At 49.4% G+C, this 19,379-nt stretch overlaps 1 protein-coding gene and 1 long non-coding RNA gene across 6 annotated transcripts in view; one reads left to right on the top strand and one right to left on the bottom strand.

The window, feature by feature from the left end:
* Gm39488 overlaps window positions 1-892 on the bottom strand; it is an 84,831-nt gene extending 83,939 nt beyond the window's left edge. Inside the window, exon 1 of the long non-coding RNA XR_878039.3 lies at window positions 430-892. This is a non-coding gene — a long non-coding RNA (predicted gene, 39488). The remainder of the gene's footprint in view (window positions 1-429) is intronic.
* A 97-nt stretch (window positions 893-989) lies between these two features.
* On the top strand, window positions 990-18,921 carry Hdac6 (histone deacetylase 6). Of its 5 annotated transcripts, none has more exons than XM_017318389.2 (29): window positions 990-1,098; window positions 1,793-1,912; window positions 2,006-2,134; window positions 2,286-2,374; window positions 4,239-4,323; window positions 4,423-4,463; window positions 5,300-5,396; window positions 5,553-5,650; window positions 6,900-7,004; window positions 7,125-7,193; window positions 8,993-9,119; window positions 9,212-9,277; window positions 9,372-9,431; window positions 9,505-9,594; window positions 10,545-10,651; window positions 10,744-10,811; window positions 11,026-11,194; window positions 11,282-11,410; window positions 11,565-11,733; window positions 11,962-12,095; window positions 12,587-12,655; window positions 12,775-12,967; window positions 14,716-14,865; window positions 16,800-16,974; window positions 17,078-17,571; window positions 17,656-17,757; window positions 17,882-18,028; window positions 18,125-18,253; window positions 18,500-18,921. In XM_017318389.2, the coding sequence occupies exons 2-29, from the start codon at window positions 1,823-1,825 to the stop codon at window positions 18,566-18,568; spliced, it is 3,450 nt and encodes a 1,149-aa protein (XP_017173878.1). In that variant the 5' UTR covers window positions 990-1,098; window positions 1,793-1,822; the 3' UTR covers window positions 18,569-18,921. The 5 variants fall into 5 exon arrangements, with proteins under 5 accessions (XP_017173878.1, NP_001123888.1, NP_034543.3 ...); NM_001130416.1 differs by lacking the exon at window positions 990-1,098 and adding an exon at window positions 1,148-1,387 and having other exon boundaries at window positions 18,500-18,915; NM_010413.3 differs by lacking the exon at window positions 990-1,098 and adding an exon at window positions 1,148-1,462 and having other exon boundaries at window positions 18,500-18,915.
* The last annotated feature ends 458 nt before the right edge of the window (window positions 18,922-19,379 follow it).

Raw genomic sequence — 19,379 nt, 5'->3', positions numbered from 1 at the left:
ATGCAGAACTCCAGATGGATTCTTTCTGGTCTCTGCCAACAGGTCCTTAGGAAACGATGTCCTTGACATGGGGAGATCAGGACAACTCGGCCACCTGTGGGATTTATACTTAGAAGGGATGGCCATCTCAAAGAGTCACAGGGACAATTTTCCTTCCTCGGTCCACCACATGCTGTAAGTTTGATGACTCGGTGGAGGGGGACAGGTAGGCTGAGCTCCCATTCAGGAGACACTGTCCTTCGAAAGTCCATTCTGGCCTTGGTACTAGCATCTCAATTTTCCAGGTAAGGAAACAGGACAGAACTGTGACCTGTCCAAGATCTAAATCTAAGTCCCCGTGTGTGTAGTCTACAGAGCAGCTTTACAATGCAAACTACCTCACGAAAGTCGGGCTTTCTGACATAGTGAGCAGCCCCACCCCTGCCTCACCTCGTAGAGACTCCTTCCAGTCCCCATTTCCGCTGCAGAACATTAATAGCTAACATTTGGGGATGCTTCTTGAATACCATCGCAGTGGCCACCAGCTCAGAAACTTATCAGCATTTACTATCACGCTCATTTTGGCTGCCACCAGCCAAAGTCTATTATTAGCGTTTATCTCCAACTAGTCACCCGCAGGCGCGAGTTACGTCAACGCCAAAAGCAGCTCGGGAATCTAGCTTCTTTGATTTGTTCTCGAATCACTGCACAACACAACTGATGTGGATCCGTAGGTCTCCTAGGATGACTAGCCTGGACTTGAGACTGGCAGCCATAGCCAGTCAGAACGACCGCAGCGGCGAATGCGGGGGTGGGGTGTGCGTGCGTGTGTGTGGGGAGGGGTGGTAGCGCTAGGGGCAGATCCGGGTCTCGAACTAGGGAGTAGCACCCCACGCAGGCGCAGTATGATCAGTTTCCATGGCCAAGCTCGCGAGAGGTGTGGTTTGCGCCTGAAGCGTTGTGGGCGGACTGAATCCATGTTGGGGGCTGGACGTGGGCGGGCAAATGAAAAAGCTCAGCCCAATGGAAAAGAAGGGATCAGGTGCCCGGGGCCACACAGGTCGCCGGGAATTTGGCGGCGTGAGCCTAGGGCGGAGTTTGAAAAGGAGGCAGAGCTCAGTGAGTAGGGACGGAAGGATTGGCCAGCGTCGGTGGCTGGGCGGGAGATGGGCGGAGGCTTGGAAGGGGCTGAGGGAGCCTGGTTAAACGGTAGGCGTCTGGGAAGGGGGTGGGGTCTGAAGGATTCTGATCGAAAGGGGCAGTCCTCGGAGCAGCGGGGCACGGGGAAAGCTCGGGGCGAGATCTGCGCGAGTGGAAGGCGCTGGTTCGGCCCTGCAGGAGGTGGAGTTGAGTGAGTCTTTAAAGGTGCTGCCGAGGCCGCGGCAGCCCGGTCTGGCGGACTAGAAAGGTGGGTGATTTTTCTGGGGAAATAGGCTGAAGCGGGCAGGTTGCAGAAGCCAAGCGTTCCGGGCGCAGATTAGAGGTATGAAAGGATGTGGGAAGTGGATGGGGGGGGGGCGGTGATTGGGTAGGGCAGGCCTAAGAAGAGCCTGATTGAGCCTGGGGTTACCTCGTTTAGTGAATAGGCAAAATGAGGAAAGAGAATCGGATAAAAGCAGCGAGGTCCAGGGGGACCGGACAGGACCAGGTTTCCTCTAGCAGAAGATGGCCTGGGGGGTGGGGGCGGTTTAGAAGGCTCGGGAATGGACCCGGTGAAGGCTGCGATCTAGACTAGGGGGCGGGGCCGAGGAAGGGACAGGGATGTGGGGTCCTCTGGACACTCCAGCTGCCTCACCAACTACACCTTTGCTAGAGCCTTTCCAGGAGCTGAGGCTCTTCAGCCATGACCTCCACCGGCCAAGATTCTTCTACTAGACAGCGAAAGAGTAGGCACAATCCCCAGTCACCCCTTCAGGAATCCAGCGCCACCTTGGTGAGGCCCCAGACCTGCCCTGATGGGGGGGGGGGGTGGAGGGTGAAGCCAGCCAGCCATGTCCAGACTCTGATTTTTCTGTCTGATTGGCAGAAGCGTGGTGGAAAGAAGTGTGCTGTACCCCACTCCAGCCCCAATCTAGCGGAGGTAAAGAAGAAAGGCAAAATGAAGAAGCTGAGCCAACCAGCTGAAGAGGACCTAGTTGTGGGGCTTCAAGGGCTGGTGAGAGAGACCTGGCTGCAACTTGGCCTTCTTTACCAAACAAAACAGTGATTCCCCCCCCTCCCCCCCCCCATCCAGGACCGATGGTATGAAGTGTTTTCTCTGATTGTAGTCCAGAGTGAATCTGGGTTTCTTTTCTTTGCCCCTGCAGGATCTGAACCCTGAGACAAGAGTGCCAGTTGGTACTGGATTGGTGTTTGATGAACAACTAAATGACTTCCATTGCCTTTGGGATGACAGGTGGGTGAGGCTGGCACCTCCAAATGATCCCCAAACTAGAACATTTCCACAAGTGCCCCTTTCTTCTCACAAACAAGAGTGAATTTTTGCTGCTTCTAGCCTGTAGTCTGGAAGCAGGTGATTTAGGGAGATGGGGATCATTCTTGAAAGATTTCTCTGTTAAGCCAATAAACAGTTATCAAGAGTCTCCTGTGTGCCGAGACTTAGTGATAGATGTGAGCAATAGAAAAGTCCCTTCTCCGCTGGCCGGTGAGTGTGCAGGGAGATCATTAAACCCCCAACAGCGGTATAAACTGTTCAATGAAGACCAAATGACTGGGCACTCCAGGTCTCTGTAGCCTAGGCAGCCTGGAACTCACTATGTAGTCTATGTCAGCCTCAAACCTTTGATAAGCCTCCTGTCTTAGCCTCTCGAGTGCTCAGATTTCCCAAACGAGCCACTACACTTGGCTAGACGTTAGATTGTTAGAGGGTCCTCGCCTAACTAGCAGGAGCCGTCCTTGAGAAGGAGACATGTATGCTGAAAAAACCTCTTATTTGCGCTCTACTTCTTAAAGAAATCTGTTTATTCTTTTTGGCCCTATCTTTAAAATAGATTCGCTATCTGACTTCTTCCCCCTGGTCCCCTGCTTCCAGCCTTCGCATTAAAGCCTAAAAAATACATTTGAGATGACGTTTCCTTCCTTTCTTAAAATACTTCAAGGCCAGAACTTTGCTCTTAAGGTAAAGTCGGCATTCTTTAGACTGGCCTCTAAGGTTGCACAGGATTTGGCCTTTGTGACCTGTTCAGCCAGGCCTCTCCTCACGAGCTCCAGGTCACTTAACGCACGCTGGCCACCTTCTCGTCTTTCAGTGTGCCAGTCACCCTCTCGCCTTGGGTCTTTACCCTTGACTGATTCCTCTTTGAACTTTCACAACTATGGAGACTCACAGAAGCCTTTGACTGGCCACTACCTCTCTCACATCTGTTCTTAGCTATTTTACTAGCCTCTGCCATTGTCTGTTAATCATTACACTGATATTTGCAAATATAGTAGCCGTCTTCCCCCATCCCGACCTAAAACTAACTCATGATGTCAAGAGGCTTTCTTTATGGTACATTTGTTGAGGCTATAGCCGTAAACAAAGCTGCCTTCAAAAGTAACCAAGAGGTGACCTCTCCAGTGTTAGAGTGGAGGAGCTCAGGTGGGAGGGAGAGTGAGGTTTGACTGGAAGGGGTGCTTCCCTTTGGAATACAATAGCTAGGGGGTATTGCTAACATTTGAGCAAAGATACAGAGGGTTGGAGGAGGCTAAAGGACTGAGCCGTGAGTCATCACTGAAAAGACTTCCAGGCGTGAGAGACCGTTGAAGTCCTCAGGCCTAGCTGAAGACAATGTGGTTTCGTTGAAGAGCAAGGAACACATTGCAGGGAAACAAGGTGAAAGAGGAGGGGTGTGGTAAGAAAGACAGAGTCAGAATAGGGATGGGAACAGATTCGGGTTTTCTTAGGCCCTTCTCGGTGTGATGAGAAGTTTGGCTTCTACCGGGAACATAGTCGGAGCTACAAAAGGGTTTTGAGTAGTAGAATTCTAACCACTGGCTGGCTCAGTATACAGGAGGGGCTGTTGGGGGAATAAGTATAGAAGCAGAGAGGGGTTCTCATAAAGATGATGGAGCAGACAGCTCAGACTGGAGGTTCCAACAGCGTGAATGGTAGCGGAGAAAACAAGTATAAAGACTTCAGAAATGACAAAGAAAGGCTGATGTTGCCGGTAAGGGGTGAGCAGCTATGGGGGTGAGGGGCGGAGATGGGACAAGAGCAGACATGCTCCCTAGCACTTTTGCCTATCTGTGTGTATGCGTGATTCCATCCACTCCTGCAGCTTCCCTGAAAGCCCTGAGCGGCTCCATGCCATCAGAGAGCAACTGATCCTGGAGGGCCTCCTGGGCCGCTGTGTGTCCTTTCAGGTGACTCCTCCACAGCCTTCGGATGGTGGGTGCGGGCCTGCGAGGACCTAGGCCTGGCCTGGCTTCTAGCCCCCCTTTTTTTTCCTTGTGCCTCCCCAGGCCCGGTTCGCTGAGAAGGAGGAGCTGATGTTGGTTCACAGGTGAAAACTTAGGAGCTTGGTAGGGTGGGGAGGAGGATACCCAGGCTCAACCAGGACAGACTGAAGGAATCCCATAGACTCTGTGGCCAGCCTTGGGCACGTCCCTGAGCCTCTCTGAATATGTTATTGCTTTAAACAAAAAACAAAAAACAAAAACAAAAAAAAAACACAAACCCCTAAGTTCCAGACAAGTATGATGGTACATGTCATCACTTGGGACATGAAGACAAGCGAATCAGGAAATCAAGACAGCCTCAGCGACATAGCAGGTTTAACTTGGGTTTATGAGACCCTGTCTGAAAAAGCCAATCCCGAAAGAAAAAGAAATCTTAAGTCCTTCAGGAGGGTCAGTGTGTGTATCAGGTACCTGACAGCATCTTAAGCCTGTGAAGGGCTCGTGTTATTATAATCTGGTTCGTTAACTGATGGCAGATACTTGCCAGAATGATCAGAATGAGTCCTGGGGGAGTCTAGAAACTCAAAGGAAGAGGCCTGGTACAATGTGGCTCACAGAATAACTAGCCTCGCAGAGAGAATATCTGAGCTGAGTTCCAAGAGGCAAAAAGGTGGGTGAGTCCAGCAAAGAGAAGGGCAGAGGAAAGGGAGAATCAACAGAACTCTTAACTATCTAGTCAGAGGCCTAGAATTTCAAGTTAATGGCTGTCTCGAGGAACTAAATATATAACTAGAGATGGGAGAGGCTAGAGAAGAAAAAGGGACTACAGCCTGCACCCCAGCTGAACCCCCTAGGTTGACTATGGAGGCCCGACTTAATGCGAGGTCTGTCTGCGGAGGGACCAGGGCTGTAAAATCTTTCCTCTATCTTGTGTCCCCAGCCTGGAATACATTGATCTGATGGAGACAACCCAGTACATGAATGAAGGGGAGCTTCGAGTACTGGCAGAAACCTATGATTCAGTGTATCTGCATCCGGTATGGATGAGAACTGTGGGGTCAGGGTGTGGCAGCAAGTCTTGGGTGTCTACCGTATCCATGCCAACCTCACTGTGGGAATGAAGAGCTAAATAGTTAGGGCCATGCTTTCTCTCTCTCTCTAACTCTTTCTCTCTGGTTTTCCACGGTCCCCAGAACTCATATTCCTGTGCCTGCCTGGCTACAGGCTCTGTCCTCCGGCTGGTAGATGCACTCATGGGGGCTGAGATTCGGAATGGCATGGCCGTCATCAGGTAGGACTCTGAAGCGTTGGGCATCTTACATTTTTTTAAAAAGCATTTCCACATAGTGGTGCGTGGAGGTGCATGTCTGTAATACCAGTACTTATGAGATGGATGTTAAAGGAATGCTCGGGGGGTTCAGGGCTAGCCTCAGCTATATAAATTTGAGGCGAGCCTGGGCTATCTAAGACACCTTCTCAAAAAAAAAAAAAAAGCCCTACAAATGTGAAATGTGTTAACTCAGGTACCCTGTCTTCAAGTGGTTGAAGAGTCAAGTGGTACAAAAAGGGGGTTCAATAAAATTCTCTCTCCTCTTTGTTGATGGACCCCTGAAAGGTGCTCATTGTCACCAGTAACTTCCGTGTCCTTCCACAGATGGTTTTACTCAGTTAGTAAGTAATAAGTATCCCAGTTCATGGCTTCAGGGACATGTATTTCTTTTCTATCTGGAACATCTTGAAATTCAGATGCAGCGAACAGTGCGTGACATCTCAAGCCTCAGCCTGTGCCTTTCACTGTTTCATTGTTGCCCATGGAAGGTCAGAACATTGGGCCACAGCTGACTTCCTAGAACTGATAAAAATGCAGAAGATAGCCTTTGTCCTCCTCAGCCCCTTTTTGTAAGCACATGACAGCACTCCTTTCCGTACCGTGCATTTAAAAAAAAAAAAACCCTTGGACATCTTTATCTTTGAAAGCTGTCTCTTAACAGTATATGGGTTACACTCGTGTGAGATGCCATTGTGCAAGCATACTTTTAAGCTAGTCACCCCCTTGCTGGTGGGAATTTTGGTTCTCTTCAGGCTTTGATAGCATACACCAGTGGTACATTTCTAAAGATAGCACTTTTTATTATATAGGTCTCAGCTAAGCCTATGTAGCAAAATGACTGGGTATTAAAGAGTATGCTTTCATACTCTTATGGATAGCTTAATTGATTTTTATTTTTTGAGACTGGAGCTTGCTATACATTCTAGGCAGGCCTTGAACTATCGATCCTCCTGCTTCAAATTCTTTCTGAGTGTTAGTATTGCGGGCATGTGCCACAATAGCAAATATGGGTGAGGGTACCTTTGGATGGTTATGTTTAAATCTCCTTGGTTGAGAGAGTGTTGGCTTGGGGGCAGTGAAGCTTCAAAAGCCACAGTTACTCAGTTGCTGGCAGACTTATAGAATCTCTCTAGGAAGAATTGGGAACACAGGAGAGTCCACCTCTGGAGAGGAAGACTCCCAAACCTGTAGCTTTCCCTTTCCTGCTTAGGCCTCCTGGACACCATGCTCAGCACAATCTTATGGATGGGTATTGCATGTTCAACCATCTGGCTGTGGCTGCCCGCTATGCGCAAAAGAAGCACCGCATTCAGAGGTTGGTAGCCAGTGACAGACGGAACGTGGGTAGCATGGAATAGGGGGTGCTGTGGTCTAGGTTGTTCCTCTGTGTTTCACTTAGCCCCCTGCACAGAGCTCCCCTCTCTCCTGCTCACAGGGTTCTCATCGTGGACTGGGATGTGCACCATGGTCAAGGAACACAGTTCATCTTCGACCAGGACCCCAGGTACATCCCATGTCTCACCCTAAGTACTGGATTCTTAACCATCAGGCCCAGCCACAGGGGCTAGGAAGCCATTTACATTCAGTTGTCCTGGAACCAGGAAGTGGATGCTTTTCCTTGTTGTCTACTGTCTCCTAATTTCACTCTAAAGCGGAAACTGTGGCCTTCCCATTTCACACATGGTCAAACAACCTTACAGGTTCCAGTGTCAGGCAGAGAAGTGAAAGATGTGGGGTTTGACTTAGTGTTGGAGAGCTTGTTCAGCAATTTACCCCTGAGCTGGAAGGGACCTCAGATTAGTGCTTTGTCTTTTTCAATTATGACAACATTTCAAACTATTCTGAAAAATTAGTCGGGTGGCAAGGTGGCTCAGCAGGTTAAAGTTCTTGCCTGACAACTAGAGTTTGATCCCCAGGACCCACATGGTGGAATGAGAGAGAAGAAACTCCTGCAGGTTGTCTTCTGACCTCCACATATACATACCATAGCATGCACGTATCCCCTCATCTGTAAAGAGTTGGGCATGCTGGAGCATATACCTTTAATCCCAGAACTTGAGAGGCCAAGGCAGATGGATTCCTGTGACAAGGCCAGCCTGCTCTATGGATTGAGATAACGGGCCCTACACAGAGAAACCCTGTCTCAAAGAACAAGCAAACAAAAAAGGCTGTAGAGTATTTCCTTGCATTCCTCCTGAACACTAGCCATGCACATGGTGCAGACATATAGAGAGGCAAAATAGCATAGACATAAATTTTTTAAAAAATTAAAAAGAAACTTATTTGTAAAAAGCCATGTAGAAGCCAGGCTTGGTGGCGCACGCCTTTAATCCCAGCACTTGGGAGGCAGAGGCAGGCGGATTTCTGAGTTCAAGGCCAGTCTGGTCTACAAAGTGAGTTCCAGGACAGCCAGGGCTATACAGAGAAACCCTGTCTCAAAAAAGCAAAAAAAAAAAAAAAAAAGCCATGTAGAACTGGGGACGTAGCCCAGTTGGAAGAATGCATGTGGCCCTAGGTTTTATCTCTAGTGTTGTATAAACCAGGCCTTGTGGCCTGTGATCTAATCCCAGCACACAGGAGGTAGAGTTAATAGGAGCAGGAAGGAATTCAAAGTTAATTTAAAAAAATAATAAAAAAAAGAGAAGACCTAGACTAGCCCTTAGGACCGAGGATTTAGAGCAGGAAGTCAGAACTGGAAAGAGAGAAGGAAAATAAAGTTAAAATTGCAAGAGTAAAGTGAGTCACCCTAAGATGAACCTTCACCTTAAAAATGTGTAGCAAAGAAACAGAAAAGGTCTGTTTAGAGGAGGCAGATGTAGAAAAGGGCTTACGCCCCTGGCATCCAGGAGAGGCAGAGTTGAGACTGCAATGACTGAACCTCCAGCATAAAGGAAGTATCTTAACATATGAGCACAGATTGAGAATTAGAAAAATGTATGAGATAGGGCTGGAGAGATAGCTCAGTGGTTAAGAGCACTGGCTGATCTTCCAGAGCTCCTCAGTTCAGTTCCCAGTGACCACAACCATCTGTAATGGGATCCCATGGCCTCTTCTGGTTCGTCTGAAGACAGCTACAGTGTGCTCATATCCATAGATAAAATAAGTAAATACATTCTTTTAAAAAAAGGAAACCTGATGAGAATGACTTGAGTAGCTGGGAAGAACAACTTGTAGAATGAAGCCCCGCAGCTGTAGGTTGAGAGTCGTACATTTGACTCTTTAGTTCCCATGTTCTTTTCTATGCCAGGGATTGGGTTAACACAAGCTAGGCAATCCCTCAACCTTTGTTTTCTCTGCCTCTAGTGTCCTTTATTTCTCCATCCACCGATATGAACATGGTCGCTTCTGGCCCCACCTTAAGGCTTCTAACTGGTCCACTATAGGTTTTGGCCAAGGCCAAGGATATACCATCAATGTACCTTGGAACCAGGTCAGTGTCTGCCCATGTCAAGTGAGCCTAGCCACCTTCCCACAGGCTCAAGAAAGGTGACTGACAATTGCATCCCGCTTTTGTGTCTGCAGACGGGCATGCGGGACGCTGACTACATTGCTGCTTTCCTGCACATCCTGCTGCCAGTTGCCTCGGAGGTCTCGCAGATCTGGGCTATTGGGGGTGAGGGAGTGACACTGTGGGGTGATCCCTGAAAGCAGGTGTTCACACATAGGATGTCTCCTTCCTCAGTTTCAGCCTCAACTGGTCTTGGTGGCCGCTGGATTTGATGCCCTCCACGGAGACCCCAAGGTAGGGCAGGTTCTCTGGGGTGTTAGACCAAGGGGACTACACTGAGCTTTATGTCACTCTTCTGTCCCTTCAGGGAGAGATGGCTGCCACGCCAGCAGGATTTGCCCACCTAACCCATTTGCTCATGGGTTTGGCAGGAGGCAAGTTGATTCTGTCCCTGGAGGTAAGTAACTCACTGTTACCTAATGCTGGGCTTAGGATATTTGTATGTGTTTATCTGGTGTGCGTGCGTGTGCGTGTGCACAGTATGCATATGGTCAGAAGACAGCATGTGGGGTTGGCTCTCCCCTTTCACGGTGTAGATTCCTTTGAGGGATTGAAGTCAGGCTTGCTGGCAAGGCCTCTTATGCTCCGATCCATCTCACTGGCCACATGAAGGGTGAAGGGCAGATCTTTTTGGCCTTGGGGATAGAATTAAAATGTAGAATACTTAGCTAATGTACTGCAAGGGCTTCCATTCTCAGGACCACTAAAAACACGAGCTTTCATGAATGTAAGGAGTTCCTTGGGGCTACAGGGGTGGCTCAGTTGTTGAGAGCACTTGCTGCTCTTATAGAGGACCTGGGTTTGATTGCTAGCATGGTGGCTTACAGACTCCAGTTCAGGAGATCCCACAGGCTCACACATGAGGCCCATGCATATACATATATGTATACATTACACGGAGGTAAAAACTTCATAAAGTAAATAATTCTTTAAAAAAAAAATAATGGGATTTTTTTTAGGATTTATTTCTATTTCTATGAGTACACTGTAGCTATCTTCAGACACCCCAGAAGAGGGTGTAAGATCCCATTAGAGATGGTTGTGAACCACCATGTGGTTGCTGGGAATTGAACTCGGGACCTCTGGGAAAGCAGCCACTGCTCTTAACCTCTGAGCCATCTCTCCAGCCTGGGATTTATTTTTAAAACTGATGTTCTTGGCTCAGCTTTACCAGTTCATGAAGTCTTTGTGCCTCTGCTTCCCTTATAGTAAGTAGGCAACGTGCTAATGGTAATCACTTTCCGTGAATCGACATTTCTTGTTGCTTGACATAGTATGCACCTGAACATTGTTACTCTTCTCAGCATCTTCCCCTCTGCTTGCCTCCCCCAACAACTCCTTCCCCAGGGTGGCTATAACCTCCGTGCCCTGGCTAAGGGAGTCAGTGCTTCACTCCACACCCTTCTTGGAGACCCTTGCCCCATGCTGGAGTCCTGTGTTGTACCTTGTGCAAGGTGAGCCTGGGGGGGGGACCAGGGGAAAGGAGAGCCCTTACTGCCTGCTGGGAGGGGCACTTTAGTCACATTTCTGTTTTCTCCATCCCCAGCGCCCAGACTTCCATCTACTGCACTCTAGAAGCCCTTGAACCCTTCTGGGAGGTCCTGGAGAGATCAGGTAGGTGGCGGGGCGTGGGGGGGGGTGATCAGCACTAGACCTGGAATGAGCTATTAGAGGCTATTTTCTTCCAGCTCTCCTCTTGTTTTCCCGGGATGCCTCGGTGGGAAGGGCTGTGTGGATTTTAGGTTTTATGTCCAGGCCATGTTTTGTCTCAAGAGTGTAATGGGATCCAGATTCAGGAAATAAGGTGATCTGAGTACCCCCTTTTCAGTTGAGACCCAGGAGGAAGATGAAGTGGAAGAAGCCGTGCTAGAAGAGGAGGAGGAGGAAGGTGGCTGGGAGGCCACTGCACTGCCCATGGATACATGGCCACTGCTCCAGAACCGCACTGGGCTGGTCTATGATGAGAAGATGATGAGTCACTGCAACCTCTGGGACAAGTGTGTGCTCAGAGGGCTGGGGTGGGTGGTGTTTGGGTCACTCTCCTCAGTCACTAAACCCTTGGCTCTGCTTCTCCACACTGTTAGTCATCACCCTGAGACACCTCAGCGCATCTTACGCATCATGTGTCACCTGGAGGAGGTGGGCCTTGCGGCTCGCTGTCTCATCCTACCTGCTCGGCCTGCCCTGGACTCTGAGCTCCTTACCTGCCACAGGTCAGACCCCGTGCTGGGGGGAGGCCGGCTGTAGGATTCTAGGGATGTTCCAGGAGTAGGGCCTAGGGCTCTCCAAGATGGGTGGAGCCACCTAGACAGGTTCAAGTTCTTATGTGAGGACAAGCTGGCGACTCTTGTTCCTCTGCATCACCAGTGCTGAGTACGTGGAGCATCTCCGCACCACAGAAAAGATGAAAACCCGGGATCTGCACCGTGAAGGTGCCAACTTTGACTCCATCTACATCTGCCCCAGCACCTTTGCCTGCGCAAAGCTTGCCACAGGCGCTGCCTGCCGCCTGGTGGAAGCTGTGCTCTCGGGAGAGGTGCGTCTTCTCTGTGTGCTAGTGAAGTTTAGCTGAAGAAATGAGGTCCTGGGAACATAGAGAGGGACTACCTGCTCCCACTCAGGAGGCCAGAGGCAATAGGAGAGTCTGCTGGGAGGGGAACCACGGAGTGGATGGCCGAGTGGATGGCGGACAGGAGAAAGGGAAGCCTGGGAAAGATGAAAAGAGAGTGAGGGCCAGAGGCAGTCTCGCTGCTCCTCCCTACAGGTTCTAAATGGCATTGCAGTAGTGCGCCCTCCAGGACACCACGCGGAGCCAAATGCTGCCTGTGGTTTCTGCTTTTTCAACTCAGTAGCTGTAGCTGCTCGCCATGCCCAGATCATTGCTGGACGTGCCCTGCGGTAAGGCCTGCCCCCCCAGAGACCCCCAAAACCCGATCTTTGCAGGGATCTGGCTACTCTTTCCATTCAGTCTTACTTGGCAGACCCATGGTCACCCCTGGGAGCTTACACAGAAACAAGCAAAGGTCCACTGGGCAGCACTTGACTACAAAAGCCCCAGGACGGGTGTGTTAAGTGCCATGGCATCTAGATGCTTAATAAACTAGGATCCAGGGTATCACACCAGCATTCCTGAACAGGTTATCCCAACAGAACCCATGCCTGGGCTCCTAGCATTAGAAGAGTCCCTAGCCTTAATTACTTGTTCAGGTCCATAGTTCAGGAAGCCAAGGTTGGACCTTCATTCTTAGAATAATAGCAGTGCTTTCTCATTAACTCCATGGTCCTGTTGCCCAGCAACAAGTGCTTCCAAAGACCCTAGAAATCTAGCAGTGGCCCACTCCTAGGCCTTACTGTCCCAAGGTGCTAAAAAGGGCTATCTCCCTCCCCAGGATCCTAATCGTGGATTGGGATGTTCATCATGGTAATGGAACTCAGCACATATTTGAGGATGACCCTAGGTGAGTGATGGGACTGTGGGTAAGAGTATGGTGTGAGAGGATGCTGAAGCATCCTGCAGGGATGTTCATAGCCTCTAACCTGCTGTGGCCCCTTTCTCATCCCACCCTCTCCCTGGCAGTGTATTATACGTGTCCCTGCACCGGTATGACCGTGGCACTTTCTTCCCCATGGGGGATGAGGGTGCCAGTAGCCAAGTAGGCCGAGATGCAGGTATAGGCTTCACTGTCAATGTGCCCTGGAATGGGCCCCGCATGGGTGATGCTGATTACCTGGCTGCATGGCATCGTCTGGTACTTCCCATCGCCTATGAGGTAAGGCTCAGGTTATTATATAACATTGCTGTATCTGGCAGCACACATCTGCCTCCTTGACGTGTGTTTTGACTACCAGGTGACTAATCCTATGATGGCTATTGGGACAGGGTGGTGGGGATGGCCTTATGTATCTGTCTGCCTATGCATATATGGGTGCCTGTGAGTGGCCTATCTCTGTGACATTTTACACGTAAACAACTGTCTTGGCTCTGTGTATATATGCATGTGTGTGCCTTCTGATTCTGTCTGCTCTTCTGAGTGCATGGCTGTAAGGGTATCCCTAAGAGATACTGTTGTGGAATTGTGTAGAATAGAAGCATAAGATTAAATACATTATGGATATGTCTATGTAATGTTATATAGTGGCTGTCATCTCCTTTCTGTGTGTGATAAGTGTGATAGTGTATGTCATTAAATGCTGCTGTCTTGTGATAGCCTAAGAAAGACTCTGAATATGGAAGGCCGTAGTGACATTGTCACCCACACCCGTCTAACTGGGTCCACGTGTCTATATATGAATCTCGCTGGCTGCTTTGACTCAGGGGTGACCTAGCTGTGTGTGAGCTAAGGACAGGGCCAATGGCGTGTGTGTGTGTGTGTGTGTGTGTGTGTGTGTGTGTGTGTGTGTGTGATAATGCACTGAGGACACAACTCTGCAAGCCTGAACATCGGGCTCTGCTTTTACATCTGCATGCATGTGACTATGCACAGGCGACAGAGGCTACCCTTTATGTGTATGTGTAACTGCATGCAAGCGATAGCCTGCTGTGGGCATTGTAACTGTGCATCTTTGTGACTGTGCAGGGGTGGCTGTGTATTATCGTCCCATGAGAAACCCAAGCGTAAGTGGTGGGATTTGCAGCCCTATCAATATGAACCTGTCTGGTTGGGAGTGGAAGTGTATGACACTTTTATTTGTCTATAGTCTGTGTATAAAAGCCTGTATCATGTGAATGTGGGTCCCGTATTTGACCCTTGTATGTGAGAGAGAGGTTATGTCTCTGTTTCTCTTGTCACTATCTCCTGCCTTCCAAGTCTCCATGTTCTTTCTGTGAGCCATATCTATGTCATAACTCTATATCTTGCCTTCTGTCAACTTAGAGTATCTCCCAAGAGATTTTTGCCCATATATGTGTGTGTGTGTGTGTGTGTGTGTGTGTGTGTGTGTGTGTGTACCACATGTCTGCTTCATGACTGTGGAAGCCAGAAAAGGGAATCTGATCCCCTGGGACTGGAGTGAGACAGTTGTGAGCTGCCATATAGGTGCTAGGAATTGAACCCTAGTCCTGTTTCCACAGCCAGCGCTCTTAACAGCTGAGCCATCTCTCCAGCCTCTCTCCCAGTGTCTTGAGTTTCTGGCGGGTATACTCTTGTCTCTTTCCAGGCCTGCCATGTCTTGTTTCTCCTTGTGTCCCTGTCTTCCACTCCTGCTTTTCAGATGTCAGGTTTCTCTCCCTCCCTCCCTCCCTCCCTCCCTCCCTCCCTCCCTCCCTCCCTCCCTCCCTCCCTCCCTCTCTCTCTCTCTCTCTCTCTCTCTCTCTCTCTCTCTCTCTCTTTGGTTTTTCGAGACAGGGTTTCTCTTTATAGCCCTATAGCCCTAGCTGTCCTGGAACTCACTGTAGATGTTGGGTCTCACATCATCTGGGTTTTGACTTGAATTCGGATGCCTTCGTTTGCCCTTGCTCCTCCCATCACTTATTGCCTCCTCAAGCCTCAGGGCATCTTCTCTTCTCTCCTTACTGCAGTTTAACCCAGAACTGGTGCTGATCTCAGCTGGCTTTGATGCTGCACAAGGGGATCCGCTGGGGGGCTGCCAAGTAACACCGGAGGGTTATGCCCACCTCACCCACCTACTGATGGGCCTTGCTGGTGGCCGTATTATTCTTATTCTAGAGGTAACTCTTTTGATGTCCCTTCCATGGTGGGAGGGCCATTTGGAAGAGTTGGCTATATCACTTAGGACAGTTGCTAAAATCTCCTTTGAATATACCTGGGATAGTTGCCCAAATGAGATTTTTTTTTCGAGACAGGGTTTCTCTGTGTAGCCCTGGCTGTCTTGGAACTCACTCTGTAGACCAGGCTGGCCTCGAACTCAGAAATGCGCCTGCCTCTGCATCCCGAGTGCTGGGATTAAAGGCGTGCGCCACCACGCCCGGCTCCCAAATGAGATTTTAATAAGGATAGTAGCAGGATTAGACCCTTTGCTGAGCCCTTACTATATACAAAATAGCTTCTCTGGACTTTCTTCTGTCTTCTACAATTTCTCGACAAAATAGCACTGTGAGGTAAAGTCTGTTTAACTCATTTTCCTCTCAAGATCAACTAGCTGGGTGCAGTGGCACACACCTATAATCCCAGCACTTGGGAGGAAGAGGAGGAGGCAGGAGGAGCAGGGTTGCCCTCAGCTACATACCAAGTTTGAGGCCAGCCTGGGCTACATGAAGCCCTGTTTCAAAAAGCCTTCCCCCATCAAAACAAATCAGGGGGTTGAGGAACAGTAAGTAGCCTGAGATCACACATTTAATAATGGCAGAACTGAGTCTGGTTTCCACCATCTTCCAAATTGCTGCTAATGGGTTAGAGAGACAAAGTATTCACTGACCTTCTGTAAGGGATGGGTACTCCCTCCCCTTATACATGTGTTTTCTGAGCCTACAGATGGCCCTAGCTAATCACGGAGGCATTCCTGGTCTCTAAAAATGCCCTGTCACAGTGTGCACTGTAAAAATACCCTGTCTTCCTACTGTTCCATCTTTCAGACATGAACTTAACCCTCAGCGAGCTTGGGTGCCATTTTCATAGACAAGGACAATAAGTCACAGAGAAACTCACGGGCTTACAAGACATCCTCCTAGCCGGGCGTGGTAGCACACACCTTTAATCCCAGTACTCAGGAGGCAGAGGCAGGTGGATTTCTGAGTTCAAGGCCAGTCTGGTCTACAGAGTGAGTTCCAGGACAGCCAGGGCTACATAGAGAAACCCTGTCTTGAAAAAAGGAAAAAGAAAGAAAAAGAAATCCTCCTTACAGTTTGCCCAGGATTGCTTATGGAAGGCTAAGGGTTGTGGTTAAGACCATCAACCAGTTCAATGAAGAACCAGTCATTCAGTGGCAGAACTTGTATGGCACGCAGGGCCTAGGATCAGTTCCATGGTAATGCTAGCAACAACACAGACTATTTTGTCGGCCCAGGTTCAAATACCAGCACTGCTTCCTCAACTCTTGGGACCTCAGACAAGTCATCTCCTGCTCTGACTGAGCCTTGGTCTCCTTACATGTAAAATGAGTGGAAACAGGTCTCTAGCAAGTATGAAGAAAGTCAAGTTAGGGGATCATACAGAGAGAGTACTAGTTGTTCCTATCCCAGGTCACAACAGGGCCTTTTGGGATCTGCCTTGAGCTTTGGTATGGGTCAGATTAGTGCTTTCTATACTGTGAGGCCAGGGGGGCCCTTGGACATGGAAAGACAGATCTGTACCCACTGAACACCTGTCATTGTGAGGACTGTGTTGACATGCATAAAGGATTTAAAATAAGGTCAGGTTCATAGCAAGCAATAAATGTGAGCTATCCTTTATTAATACTCTGATCTGTACTGCCATTGTTACCTTGCACGTGACAGCCACCAATTTACATTCCCCCCCAAAGCCACCTCACACAGTGACTACTGCGCTTCTTACAAATGTGTTGCAGTCATTTGTTCCTGGTACTAGCCTGCACTCTGGACTTTGAGTGCCCTAGACAAAGGGGAACTAATTGGAGAGTCAGGATATCTAACCCTCCAAATTCCCTGATGACTCGTCATGGAACCCATTCCTCTCCTTTACAAAGGGTGGATACAATTTGGCATCTATCTCTGAGTCTATGGCTGCCTGCACCCATTCCCTCCTTGGAGACCCACCACCCCAGCTTACTTTGCTGCGACCGCCACAGTCAGGAGCCCTGGTTTCAATCAGTGAGGTCATCCAAGTCCATCGCAAATACTGGCGCAGTTTGCGGTTGATGAGTAAGTAGACCTGAGATGAGGGAACTCAAAGAATAGGGGTGGGGGGTTAAGAGGTCAGAAAGGGGGCGGCAGCCACACTTACACGTCTTTCCCATTGTTCCAGAAATGGAAGACAAGGAAGAATGCTCTAGTTCTAGGCTTGTCATCAAGAAGTTGCCCCCAACAGCCAGTCCTGTATCAGCTAAGGAAATGACCACACCGAAAGGAAAGGTTCCTGAAGAAAGCGTGAGGAAGACCATAGCAGCACTACCTGGGAAAGAGTCTACTCTAGGCCAGGCTAAATCAAAGATGGCTAAGGCTGTGCTTGCTCAGGGCCAGTCCTCAGAACAAGCTGCTAAGGGAACTACACTGGATCTGGCTACCTCAAAGGAGACTGTGGGAGGAGCCACGACGGACCTGTGGGCCTCAGCAGCTGCTCCTGAAAACTTCCCTAACCAGACCACCTCTGTGGAGGCTTTGGGAGAAACTGAGCCAACGCCTCCAGCCTCGCATACAAACAAGCAGACCACAGGGGCTTCACCTCTGCAGGGAGTCACGGCTCAGCAGTCCCTACAGCTTGGGGTTCTCAGCACTTTGGAGCTAAGCAGAGAAGCAGAGGTAAAGTCCACCACATCTGGGAAGGAGGTAGAAGGGCTAAGGACTGGGCTTTCTCAGATACATCTTTTCCTTCTGTGTCTCCAGGAAGCCCATGATTCTGAGGAGGGCCTGCTAGGGGAAGCCGCTGGAGGTCAGGACATGAACAGCTTGATGCTGACACAAGGATTTGGGGACTTTAATACCCAGGTGAACTCAGGGAGCTAGGGCTATGACTATTGCTTCTTGGCCATTCCTGCCTTCAGGGAGGAGCAGATGATGTATAACGGGAAGACGAAATCCTTTCCTTACCCCATTTTTCTGCCCCCTCTAGGATGTATTTTATGCTGTGACCCCACTATCCTGGTGTCCCCATTTGATGGCAGTATGCCCCATTCCTGCAGCAGGCCTAGATGTGTCCCAACCTTGTAAGACCTGTGGAACAGTCCAGGAGAACTGGGTGTGTCTGACTTGCTATCAGGTATGGAACAGAAGAGGGGTATTGGGTAGAGATTGGGCCCAGCAGCAAACTTCAGCTGGTGCCAAGCGACCTGTGACAATCACTTTCCAACCTCAGGTGTACTGCAGTCGCTATGTCAATGCCCATATGGTCTGCCACCATGAAGCCTCTGAACACCCGCTGGTCCTCAGCTGTGTTGACCTGTCTACCTGGTGTTATGTCTGTCAGGCTTATGTCCACCACGAGGTGAGCCTGGCAAGTTGCTTAACCCGTGCACACTGAGCCCTGTCCCCCGTCCCCTGTATCCCTTCTACCATTTGGTAAGGGGAGAACACTATTTTGCATGGCTGCCCCATAGATATTTGCAGGAGGGTATAGGGTAGTCTAGGAGAAGCAGTAGTTGAAAGCTGCTGCTACCATGGTGACAGCCTCTCTCTGGCTGAAATAGAGCCACCCTCACTTTGACCTACCTTGTCCTTCCTTTGTCCTCAGGATCTCCAAGATGTGAAGAACGCTGCCCACCAGAACAAGTTTGGGGAGGACATGCCCCACTCACACTAAATCCCAGACCACACTGCCTGTTTCCCTTCTGAGGCCACAGGCAGGGCAGCTTAGTTCACCGCAGTCCGTACCTTGGATAAGGGGCCTCACTTGAACCCATCTTGAATACCCTTTGCCAGGTGCTTATTTAAGTACAAATCCTTTTCAAAGGACTCTAGTGTTCAGTTGTTGATGTGCCCCTGCCCACTGCCTGCTCGAGGAATACCTCTGTTCTACCCAGAAGGAGGGAGGGACAGCTTAGTAGCCCTAGGAAGGAGCTGAGATCACAAGGATGACATTGAAGGAGACAACGGGGCAGTGGCAGCAGGTCAGCATATTTAATAAAGTTGGAGTTGCTACAAAACCTGAAGAAAGTGCTTTTTTTTTTTATTTTGAAAAACCCGTCATTCCTAGCCAGCACAACTGAGGGAAGAAAGGGAGGAGAGAAGAAAGGAGAGGTCTTCATCAATTCAACTCTATCCATTGCCCCCCCCAAAAAAAACAATTTAACTAAAATTGAAGTAGGCAGCCAGATTGGCTCTGCTGGAGAGTAAATAGAATTCGTGAGCAAATGAGTGCCCAGCATAGAACTAGGAGGCTCACCAGACATGATGGTGCGTGTGCCCTTTATCCCCAAACTTGGAAGACAAAGGCAGTTGGAGTTCAAGGCCAGCCTGGTCAGTTCTAGGCTAGTCAGAAGTACTTAGTAAAAAGACATGAGAACTGTCAGGATGTAGCCTCCTGGGCCTGTTTCCCCATCGACCTCACTGACTGTTTGGGGAGGGTGAGGAAAGGAAGGGTTCAAATTTAACTTCAAGGTCTAGTGGCTATG

Source organism: Mus musculus, chromosome X (genome assembly GCF_000001635.26).
Source record: "Mus musculus strain C57BL/6J chromosome X, GRCm38.p6 C57BL/6J".
Taxonomy (NCBI): Eukaryota; Metazoa; Chordata; class Mammalia; order Rodentia; family Muridae; genus Mus; species Mus musculus.
The sequence above is the reverse complement of the archived record's forward strand: the minus strand, read 5'-3'. Positions and strand labels throughout refer to the sequence as shown.

What these genes read in the sequence shown, in the direction of transcription:
- Hdac6 (XM_017318389.2), top strand. Translation starts at nt 1,823, where the DNA reads ATGACCTCCACCGGCCAAGATTCTTCTACTAGACAGCGAAAGAGTAGG. An exon ending in GCCGCTGTGTGTCCTTTCAG is followed by an intron (nt 4,324 to 4,422) that starts GTGACTCCTCCA and finishes GTGCCTCCCCAG; the next exon opens with GCCCGGTTCGCTGAGAAGGA. An exon ending in TCAATGTACCTTGGAACCAG is followed by an intron (nt 9,120 to 9,211) that starts GTCAGTGTCTGC and finishes TTGTGTCTGCAG; the next exon opens with ACGGGCATGCGGGACGCTGA.